Source organism: Salvelinus alpinus, chromosome 6 (assembly GCF_045679555.1).
Source record: "Salvelinus alpinus chromosome 6, SLU_Salpinus.1, whole genome shotgun sequence".
Classification (NCBI taxonomy): Eukaryota; Metazoa; Chordata; class Actinopteri; order Salmoniformes; family Salmonidae; genus Salvelinus; species Salvelinus alpinus.
In genome coordinates, this window is record NC_092091.1 from 2,383,032 (window position 1) to 2,395,089 (window position 12,058).

Sequence of the window (12,058 nt, forward strand, 5' to 3'; positions counted from 1 at the left end):
GGAGCACTAGGTCTGGTAAACAGACCCTTATAGGAGCACTAGGTCTGGTACAGGAGCACTAGGTCTGGTAAACAGACCCTTATAGGAGCACTAGGTCTGGTACAGGAGCACTAGGTCTGGTACAGGAGCACTAGGTCTGGTACAGGAGCACTAGGTCTGGGTACAGGAGCACTAGGTCTGGGTACAGGAGCACTAGGTCTGGGTACAGGAGCACTAGGTCTGGTAAACAGACCCTTACAGGAGCACTAGGTCTGGTACAGGAGCACTAGGTCTGGTACAGGAGCACTAGGTCTGGTACAGGAGCACTAGGTCTGGTACAGGAGCACTAGGTCTGGTAAACAGACCCTTACAGGAGCACTAGGTCTGGTACAGGAGCACTAGGTCTGGTACAGGAGCACTAGGTCTGGTAAACAGACCCTTACAGGAGCACTAGGTCTGGGTACAGGAGCACTAGGTCTGGTACAGGAGCACTAGGTCTGGTACAGGAGCACTAGGTCTGGTACAGGAGCACTAGGTCTGGTACAGGAGCACTAGGTCTGGTACAGGAGCACTAGGTCTGGTACAGGAGCACTAGGTCTGGTAAACGGACCCTTACAGGAGCACTAGGTCTGGTACAGGAGCACTAGGTCTGGTACAGGAGCACTAGGTCTGGTACAGGAGCACTAGGTCTGGTTAACAGACCCTTACAGGAGCACTAGGTCTGGTACAGGAGCACTAGGTCTGGTACAGGAGCACTAGGTCTGGTACAGGAGCACTAGGTCTGGTACAGGAGCACTAGGTCTGGTACAGGAGCACTAGGTCTGGTACAGGAGCACTAGGTCTGGTACAGGAGCACTAGGTCTGGTACAGGAGCACTAGGTCTGGGTACAGGAGCACTAGGTCTGGTACAGGAGCACTAGGTCTGGGTACAGGAGCACTAGGTCTGGGTACAGGAGCACTAGGTCTGGTACAGGAGCACTAGGTCTGGGTACAGGAGCACTAGGTCTGGTACAGGAGCACTAGGTCTGGTACAGGAGCACTAGGTCTGGTAAACGGACCCTTACAGGAGCACTAGGTCTGGTACAGGAGCACTAGGTCTGGTACAGGAGCACTAGGTCTGGTACAGGAGCACTAGGTCTGGTACAGGAGCACTAGGTCTGGTACAGGAGCACTAGGTCTGGTACAGGAGCACTAGGTCTGGTACAGGAGCACTAGGTCTGGTAAACGGACCCTTACAGGAGCACTAGGTCTGGTACAGGAGCACTAGGTCTGGTACAGGAGCACTAGGTCTGGTACAGGAGCACTAGGTCTGGTACAGGAGCACTAGGTCTGGTACAGGAGCACTAGGTCTGGTACAGGAGCACTAGGTCTGGGTACAGGAGCACTAGGTCTGGTACAGGAGCACTAGGTCTGGTACAGGAGCACTAGGTCTGGTACAGGAGCACTAGGTCTGGTACAGGAGCACTAGGTCTGGTACAGGAGCACTAGGTCTGGTAAACGGACCCTTACAGGAGCACTAGGTCTGGTACAGGAGCACTAGGTCTGGTACAGGAGCACTAGGTCTGGTACAGGAGCACTAGGTCTGGTACAGGAGCACTAGGTCTGGTTAACAGACCCTTACAGGAGCACTAGGTCTGGTACAGGAGCACTAGGTCTGGTACAGGAGCACTAGGTCTGGTACAGGAGCACTAGGTCTGGTACAGGAGCACTAGGTCTGGTACAGGAGCACTAGGTCTGGTACAGGAGCACTAGGTCTGGTACAGGAGCACTAGGTCTGGGTACAGGAGCACTAGGTCTGGTACAGGAGCACTAGGTCTGGGTACAGGAGCACTAGGTCTGGGTACAGGAGCACTAGGTCTGGTACAGGAGCACTAGGTCTGGGTACAGGAGCACTAGGTCTGGTACAGGAGCACTAGGTCTGGTACAGGAGCACTAGGTCTGGTAAACGGACCCTTACAGGAGCACTAGGTCTGGTACAGGAGCACTAGGTCTGGTACAGGAGCACTAGGTCTGGTACAGGAGCACTAGGTCTGGTACAGGAGCACTAGGTCTGGTACAGGAGCACTAGGTCTGGTACAGGAGCACTAGGTCTGGTACAGGAGCACTAGGTCTGATAAACGGACCCTTACAGGAGCACTAGGTCTGGTACAGGAGCACTAGGTCTGGTACAGGAGCACTAGGTCTGGTACAGGAGCACTAGGTCTGGTAAACGGACCCTTACAGGAGCACTAGGTCTGGTACAGGAGCACTAGGTCTGGTACAGGAGCACTAGGTCTGGTACAGGAGCACTAGGTCTGGTACAGGAGCACTAGGTCTGGTACAGGAGCACTAGGTCTGGTACAGGAGCACTAGGTCTGGGTACAGGAGCACTAGGTCTGGTACAGGAGCACTAGGTCTGGGTACAGGAGCACTAGGTCTGGATACAGGAGCACTAGGTCTGGTACAGGAGCACTAGGTCTGGGTACAGGAGCACTAGGTCTGGTACAGGAGCACTAGGTCTGGTACAGGAGCACTAGGTCTGGTACAGGAGCACTAGGTCTGGTACAGGAGCACTAGGTCTGGTAAACAGACCCTTACAGGAGCACTAGGTCTGGTACAGGAGCACTAGGTCTGGTACAGGAGCACTAGGTCTGGTACAGGAGCACTAGGTCTGGTACAGGAGCACTAGGTCTGGTACAGGAGCACTAGGTCTGGTACAGGAGCACTAGGTCTGGTACAGGAGCACTAGGTCTGGTACAGGAGCACTAGGTCTGGGTACAGGAGCACTAGGTCTGGTACAGGAGCACTAGGTCTGGGTACAGGAGCACTAGGTCTGGTACAGGAGCACTAGGTCTGGTACAGGAGCACTAGGTCTGGGTACAGGAGCACTAGGTCTGGTACAGGAGCACTAGGTCTGGGTACAGGAGCACTAGGTCTGGTACAGGAGCACTAGGTCTGGTACAGGAGCACTAGGTCTAGGTACAGGAGCACTAGGTCTGGTACAGGAGCACTAGGTCTGGGTACAGGAGCACTAGGTCTGGTACAGGAGCACTAGGTCTGGGTACAGGAGCACTAGGTCTGATAAACGGACCCTTACAGGAGCACTAGGTCTGGTACAGGAGCACTAGGTCTGGTACAGGAGCACTAGGTCTGGTACAGGAGCACTAGGTCTGGTACAGGAGCACTAGGTCTGGTAAACGGACCCTTACAGGAGCACTAGGTCTGGTACAGGAGCACTAGGTCTGGTACAGGAGCACTAGGTCTGGTACAGGAGCACTAGGTCTGGTACAGGAGCACTAGGTCTGGTAAACGGACCCTTACAGGAGCACTAGGTCTGGTAAACGGACCCTTACAGGAGCACTAGGTCTGGTAAACGGACCCTTACAGGAGCACTAGGTCTGGTACAGGAGCACTAGGTCTGGGTACAGGAGCACTAGGTCTGGTACAGGAGCACTAGGTCTGGGTACAGGAGCACTAGGTCTGGTACAGGAGCACTAGGTCTGGTACAGGAGCACTAGGTCTGGTAAACGGACCCTTACAGGAGCACTAGGTCTGGTACAGGAGCACTAGGTCTGGTACAGGAGCACTAGGTCTGGTACAGGAGCACTAGGTCTGGTACAGGAGCACTAGGTCTGGTAAACGGACCCTTACAGGAGCACTAGGTCTGGTAAACGGACCCTTACAGGAGCACTGGGTCTGGGTACTGAAGCCCCTCCTCATTCCTCCTCAGCTGGTCAACACTGTGAAGAACAACAAGGACAAAGGACGAGCCAATCACAGTGCAGCACTGTTTGGTTTTGGAGACGGAGGAGGAGGGCCCACCCAGCTGATGTTGGACAGACTGGATAGGGTCCAGGACACAGACGGACTGCCTCGGTCAGGACCACTCACATCGTAACACACACACACACACACCGTGATCACACACACCCACCGTGACTCAGCAGCCACCAACACAATAGAACTAGCTGCCCCCTGGTCTAGACATCAGACAGAAAATACAGTCATAAAAATAGTTTATTTATTTTCCCGCTCAGAGGGATTTCTCTTTGATGTGGGTTCTAATTAAATCAAACTTTATTAGTCACATGCGCCGAATACAACAGTGAAATGCTTAATTACCAGCCATTAACCAACAATGCAGTTAAAAAAAATATATATAAATATAAAAAAATATGAATAAGATTAAGAAATAAAAGTAACAAGTAATTAAAGAGCAGCAGTAAAATAACAATAGTGAGACTATATACAGGGGGGTACCGGTACAGAGTCAATGTGCGGAGGCACCGGTTAGTTGAGGTAATATGTACATGTAGGTAGAGTTATTAAAGTGAATATGCATAGATGATAACAACAGAGAGTAGCAGTGGTGGGGGGAGGGGGGAGAGGCAATGCAGATAGTCTGGGTAGCCATTTGATTATATATTTGTATTTTATTTAACTAGGCAAGTCAGTTAAGAACACATTCTTATTTACAATGACGGCCTAGGAACAGTGGGTTAACTGCCTTGTTCAGGGGCAGAACAACAGATTTATACCTTGTCAGCTCGGGGATTCAATCTAGCAGCCTTTCAATTACTAGTCCAACGCTCTAACCACTAGGCTACCTGCCTACTCTAACCACTAGGCTACCTGCCTCCTCTAACCACTAGGCTATCTGCCTCCTCTAACCACTAGGCTATCTGCCTCCTCTAACCACTAGGCTACCTGCCTCCTCTAACCACTAGGCTACCTGCCTCCTCTAACCACTAGGCTACCTGCCTCCTCTAACCACTAGGCTACCTGCCTCCTCTAACCACTAGGCTACCTGCCTCCTCTAACCACTAGGCTACCTGCCTCCTCTAACCACTAGGCTACCTGCCTCCTCTAACCACTAGGCTACCTGCCTCCTCTAACCACTAGGCTACCTGCCTCCTCTAACCACTAGGCTACCTGCCTCCTCTAACCACTAGGCTACCTGCCTCCTCTAACCACTAGGCTACCTGCCTCCTCTAACCACTAGGCTACCTGCCTCCTCTAACCACTAGGCTACCTGCCTCCTCTAACCACTAGGCTACCTGCCTCTAACCACTAGGCTACCTGCCTCCTCTAACCACTAGGCTACCTGCCTCCTCTAACCACTAGGCTACCTGCCTCCTCTAACCACTAGGCTACCTGCCTCCTCTAACCACTAGGCTACCTGCCTCCTCTAACCACTAGGCTACCTGCCTCCTCTAACCACTAGGCTACCTGCCTCCTCTAACCACTAGGCTACCTGCCTCCTCTAACCACTAGGCCACCTGCCTCCTCTAACCACTAGGCCACCTGCCTCCTCTAACCACTAGGCTACCTGCCTCCTCTAACCACTAGGCTACCTGCCTCCTCTAACCACTAGGCTACCTGCCTCCTCTAACCACTAGGCTACCTGCCTCCTCTAACCACTAGGCTACCTGCCGCCTCTAACCACTAGGCTACCTGCCTCCTCTAACCACTAGGCTACCTGCCTCCTCTAACCACTAGGCTACCTGCCTCCTCTAACCACTAGGCTACCTGCCTCCTCTAACCACTAGGCTACCTGCCTCCTCTAACCACTAGGCTACCTGCCTCCTCTAACCACTAGGCTACCTGCCTCCTCTAACCACTAGGCTACCTGCCTCCTCTAACCACTAGGCTACCTGCCTCCTCTAACCACTAGGCTACCTGCCTCCTCTAACCACTAGGCTACCTGCCTCCTCTAACCACTAGGCTATCTGCCGCCCCGTAAGGCCAGGAGGAGATGTTCAGGAGTCTTATGGCTTGGGGGTAGAAGCTGTTTAGAAGCCTCTTGGACGTAGACTTGGCGCTTTGGTACCGCTTGCCATGTGGTAGCAGAGAGAACAGTCTATGACTAGGGTGGCTGGAGTTTTTGACAATTTTTAGGGCTTTCCTCTGACATATAGAGGTCCTGGATGGCAGGAAGCTTGGCCCCAGTGATGTACTGGGCCGTACGCACTACCCTCTGTAGTGCCTGGCGGTTGGAGGCCGAGCAGTTGCCATACCAGGCGATGATGCGACCAGTCAGGATGCTCTCGATGGTGCAGCTGTAGAGCTTTTTGAGGATCTGAGGACCCATGACAAATCTTTTTAGTTTCCTGAGGGGGAATAGGTTTTGTCGTGCCCTCTTCACGACTGTCTTGGTGTGCTTGGAGCATGTTAGTTTGTTGGTGATGGGGACACCAAGGAACTTGAAGATCTCAGCCTGCTCCACTGCAGCCCCGTTGATGAGAATGGGGGCGTGCTCGGTCCTCCTTTTCCTGTAGTCCACAATCTCTTTTGTCTTGATCACGTTGAGGGATAGGTTGTTGTCCTGGCACCACACGGCCAGGTCTCTGACCTCCTCCCTATAAGCTGTCTCGTTGTTGTTGGTGATCACTGTTGTGTCATTAGACTCGTGCCTGGCGGTGCAGTCATGAGTGAACAGGGAGTACAGGAGGGACTGAGCCCACACCCCTGAGAGGCCCCTGTGTTAAGGATCAGCGTGGGGTTTGTGTTGTTACCTACCCTTATCACCTGGGGGCGGATCCAGTTGCAGAGGGAGGTGTTTAGTCCCAGAGTCCTTAGCTTAGTGATGAGCTTTGTGGGCACTATGGTGTTGAACGCTGAGCTGTTGTCAATGAATAACATTCACACATACCGTGGGGAGAACAAGTATTTGAGACACTGCCGATTTTGCAGGTTTTCCTACTTACAAAGCATGTAGAGGTCTGTAATTTTTATCATAGGTACACTTCAACTGTGAGAGACAGAATCTAAAACAAAAATCCAGAAAATCACATTGTATGATTTTTTATAATTTGCATTTTATTGCATGACACTGTACGTATTAACACCCCTGAGTCAATATTTTGCCTGTGCTTATTTATAGCTGTATTCTGTTTTATTTTTATCCTAAAAAACTCCATAGTCCTTAATGATGACAAGCATACCCATAACATGATGCAGCCACCACCATGCTTGAAAATATAAAGTGGTACTCGGTGATGTGGTTGGATTTGCCCCAAAACACAACACTTTGTATTCAGGACATAAAGTTAATATCTTTGCCGCAGTTTTACTTTAGTACCTTGTTGCAAACAGGATTCATGTTTTGTAATATTTTTATTCTGTACTGGCTTCCTTCTTTTCACTCTGTCATTTAGGTTAGTATTGTGGAGTAACTACAATGTTGTTGATCCATCCTCGGTTTTCTCCTCTCACAGCCATTAAACTCTAAATGTTATAAAGTCACTATTGGCTTTATCTGTGTAGTGACTGGGTGTATTGATACACCATCCAAAGTGTAATTAATAACGTCACCATGCTCAAAGGGATATTCAATGTCTGCTTATTTTTCTTCTTCCATCGACCAATAGGAGCCCTTCTTTGTGAGGCATTGGAAAACCTCCCTGGTCTTTGTGGTTGAATCTGTGCTTGAAATTCACTGCTGGACTGAGGGACCTTACAGATAATTGTATGTGTGGGGTACAGAGATGAGGTAGTCATTCATAAATCATGTTAAACACTATTATTGCACACAGAGTGAGTCCATACAACCTATTATGTGACTTGTTAAAGCACATGTTTTACCCCTGAACTTATTTAGGCTCCTTACCATAACAAAGGGGTTGAACACTTATTGACTCAAGACATTTCAGCTTTTCATTTCTAAACTGTTTCTACAAACAAAATTCCACTTTGACATGATGGGGTATTGGGTGTAGATTGGTGACACAACATGTCAATATAATCCATTTTAAACGCTGTAAACACAACAACATGTCAATATAATCCATTTTAAACGCTGTAAACACAACAACATGTGGAAGAAGGGCTGTGACTACTTTCTGAAGGCTCTGTATCTGTGTGTACTGGCTATATTTGAAAACACATGTATGTAATTGCCTGTAACGTGTTTCTTATCGTTTCTAACCCTAGGGTCCAGATGTCCAGCCCTGACCGGCTCTTCTCTGAGCTTGAGGCGGACTCCTCTCTTCTGTGTACCTGGACTGGAGAACTATTTCTTGAACTACATAACGGAACCTACACCACACAGGCACAGGTGAGGCCTACACCACACAGGCACAGGTGAGGCCTACACCACACAGGCACAGGTGAGGCCTACACCACACAGGCACAGGTGAGGCCTACACCACACAGGCACAGGTGAGGCCTACACCACACAGGCACAGGTGAGGCCTACACCACACAGGCACAGGTGAGGCCTACACCACACAGGCACAGGTGAGGCCTACACCACACAGGCACAGGTGAGGCTTACACCACACAGGCACAGGTGAGGCCTACACCACACAGGCACAGGTGAGGCCTACACCACACAGGCACAGGTGAGGGTTACACCACACAGGCACAGGTGAGGCCTACACCACAAAGGCACAGGTGAGGCTTACACCACACAGGCACAGGTGAGGCCTACACCACTCAGGCACAGGTGAGGCCTACACCACACAGGCACAGGTGAGGCCTACACCACACAGGCACAGGTGAGGCCTACACCACACAGGCACAGGTGAGGCCTACACCACACAGGCACAGGTGAGGCCTACACCACACAGGCACAGGTGAGGCCTACACCACACAGGCACAGGTGAGGCCTACACCACACAGGCACAGGTGAGGCTTACACCACACAGGCACAGGTGAGGCCTACACCACACAGGCACAGGTGAGGCCTACACCACACAGGCACAGGTGAGGCCTACACCACACAGGCACAGGTGAGGCCTACACCACTCAGGCACAGGTGAGGCCTACACCACACAGGCACAGGTGAGGCCTACACCACACAGGCACAGGTGAGGCTTACACCACACAGGCACAGGTGAGGCCTACACCACTCAGGCACAGGTGAGGCCTACACCACTCAGGCACAGGTGAGGCCTACACCACTCAGGCACAGGTGAGGCCTACACCACACAGGCACAGGTGAGGCCTACACCACACAGGCACAGGTGAGGCCTACACCACACAGGCACAGGTGAGGCCTACACCACTCAGGCACAGGTGAGGCCTACACCACACAGGCACAGGTGAGGCCTACACCACACAGGCACAGGTGAGGCCTACACCACACAGGCACAGGTGAGGCCTACACCACACAGGCACAGGTGAGGCCTACACCACACAGGCACAGGTGAGGCCTACACCACACAGGAACAGGTGAGGCCTACACCACACAGGCACAGGTGAGGCCTACACCACTCAGGCACAGGTGAGGCCTACACCACACAGGCACAGGTGAGGCCTACACCACACAGGCACAGGTGAGGCCTACACCACACAGGCACAGGTGAGGCCTACACCACACAGGCACAGGTGAGGCCTACACCACACAGGCACAGGTGAGGCTTACACCACACAGGCACAGGTGAGGCCTACACCACTCAGGCACAGGTGAGGCCTACACCACACAGGCACAGGTGAGGCCTACACCACACAGGCACAGGTGAGGCCTACACCACACAGGAACAGGTGAGACCTACACCACACAGGCACAGGTGAGGCCTACACCACACAGGAACAGGTGAGGCCTACACCACACAGGAACAGGTGAGGCCTACACCACACTGGAACAGGTGAGACCTACACCACACTGGAACAGGTGAGGCCTACACCACACTGGCACAGGTGAGGCCTACACCACACAGGCACAGGTGAGGCCTACACCACACAGGAACAGGTGAGGCCTACACCACACAGGCACAGGTGAGGCCTACACCACACAGGCACAGGTGAGGCCTACACCACACAGGCACAGGTGAGGCCTACACCACACAGGAACAGGTGAGGCCTACACCACACAGGCACAGGTGAGGCCTACACCACACAGGAACAGGTGAGACCTACACCACACTGGAACAGGTGAGGCCTACACCACACAGGCACAGGTGAGGCCTACACCACACAGGAACAGGTGAGACCTACACCACACTGGAACAGGTGAGGCCTACACCACACAGGCACAGGTGAGGCCTACACCACACTGGAACAGGTGAGGCCTACACCACACAGGCACAGGTGAGGCCTACACCACACAGGCACAGGTGAGGCCTACACCACACAGGAACAGGTGAGACCTACACCACACAGGAACAGGTGAGGCCTACACCACACAGGCACAGGTGAGGCCTACACCACACAGGAACAGGTGAGGCCTACACCACACAGGCACAGGTGAGGCCTACACCACACAGGCACAGGTGAGGCCTACACCACACAGGAACAGGTGAGGCCTACACCACTCAGACACAGGTGAGGCCTACACCACTCAGGCACAGGTGAGGCCTACACCACTCAGGCACAGGTGAGGCCTACACCACACAGGCACAGGTGAGGCCTACACCACACAGGCACAGGTGAGGCCTACACCACACAGGCACAGGTGAGGCCTACACCACACAGGCACAGGTGAGGCCTACACCACTCAGGCACAGGTGAGGCCTACACCACACAGGCACAGGTGAGGCCTACACCACACAGGCACAGGTGAGGCCTACACCACACAGGCACAGGTGAGGCCTACACCACTCAGGCACAGGTGAGGCCTACACCACACAGGCACAGGTGAGGCCTACACCACACAGGCACAGGTGAGGCCTACACCACACAGGCACAGGTGAGGCCTACACCACACAAGAACAGGTGGGACCTAATCTGGGCTTCTCAAAGCCTCTCAGAGCTGTTTGTGCCGTATTGCCAACTCTATGGTAACGTTCATGTCAGACATCTGGGACCAGAGACCACTCTACATTGACTTTATTAGTTAGAACTGTTGTTTACTGGGTTTTAAGGACAGAGTTTTGCCACTTTTCCAACCCACGTGTGTCTCCAGATCAAGCTGGGGAATCGTCAGTGTGAGACCTTGCTCCATGACGTTGAGGTGGCCAGCAGCTTGGCTCTGTGTCTGGACAAGACGTTTCAGTATCCCTCCCAACCGCTACGAATCCTCTGGAGGTAAAGGCCACGGCACATAAAGATGTAGACATTTAGCCTCTGGGGTGCTTTTGAGACAACGCCGGTTCTCTACACAGACATATTAGACAACTAAACTTCCGTTGAATTAGGTGAAGGAATGACATATGGTTTCAGGATTTAGCTAACGGAGCTCCTTTATTGTTCTACACACACACACACACACACACACACACACACACACACACACACACACACACACACACACACACACACACACAAATAATGTCACACATTCCTTAACCTGGTATTACATGTCCCTAGGCCCTCAACACTACTAAAACGTTGTCATGTCCCTAGGCCCTCAACACTACTAAAACGTTGTCATGTCCCTAGGCCCTCAACACTACTAAAACGTTGACATGTCCCTAGGCCCTCAACACTACTAAAACGTTGACATGTCCCTAGGCCCTCAACACTACTAAAACGTTGTCATGTCCCTAGGCCCTCAACACTACTAAAACGTTGACATGTCCCTAGACCCTCAACACTACTAAAACGTTGACATGTCCCTAGGCCCTCAACACTACTAAAACGTTGACATGTCCCTAGACCCTCAACACTACTAAAACGTTGACATGTCCCTAGGCCCTCAACACTACTAAAACGTTGACATGTCCCTAGACCCTCAACACTACTAAAACGTTGACATGTCCCTAGGCCCTCAACACTACTAAAACGTTGTCATGTCCCTAGGCCCTCAACACTACTAAAACGTTGTCATGTCCCTAGGCCCTCAACACTACTAAAACGTTGACATGTCCCTAGGCCCTCAACACTACTAAAACGTTGACATGTCCCTAGACCCTCAACACTACTAAAACGTTGACATGTCCCTAGGCCCTCAACACTACTAAAACGTTGTCATGTCCCTAGGCCCTCAACACTACTAAAACGTTGTCATGTCCCTAGGCCCTCAACACTACTAAAACGTTGACATGTCCCTAGGCCCTCAACACTACTAAAACGTTGACATGTCCCTAGACCCTCAACACTACTAAAACGTTGACATGTCCCTAGACCCTCAACACTACTAAAACGTTGACATGTCCCTAGGCCCTCAACACTACTAAAACGTTGTCATGTCCCTAGGCCCTCAACACTACTAAAACGT

The 12,058-nt window shown here is 52.0% G+C and overlaps 1 protein-coding gene across 5 annotated transcripts in view; it reads left to right on the forward strand.

The window, feature by feature from the left end:
- Positions 1-12,058, forward strand: part of man2c1 (mannosidase, alpha, class 2C, member 1) — a 70,374-nt gene that overhangs the window by 24,585 nt on the left and 33,731 nt on the right. For all 5 annotated transcript variants that reach the window (XM_071405127.1, XM_071405130.1, XM_071405128.1 and 2 more), the window contains exons 12-14: positions 3,689-3,834; positions 7,891-8,014; positions 10,805-10,926. In XM_071405127.1, the coding sequence (XP_071261228.1) occupies positions 3,689-3,834; positions 7,891-8,014; positions 10,805-10,926 (392 nt within the window). The remainder of the gene's footprint in view (positions 1-3,688; positions 3,835-7,890; positions 8,015-10,804; positions 10,927-12,058) is intronic.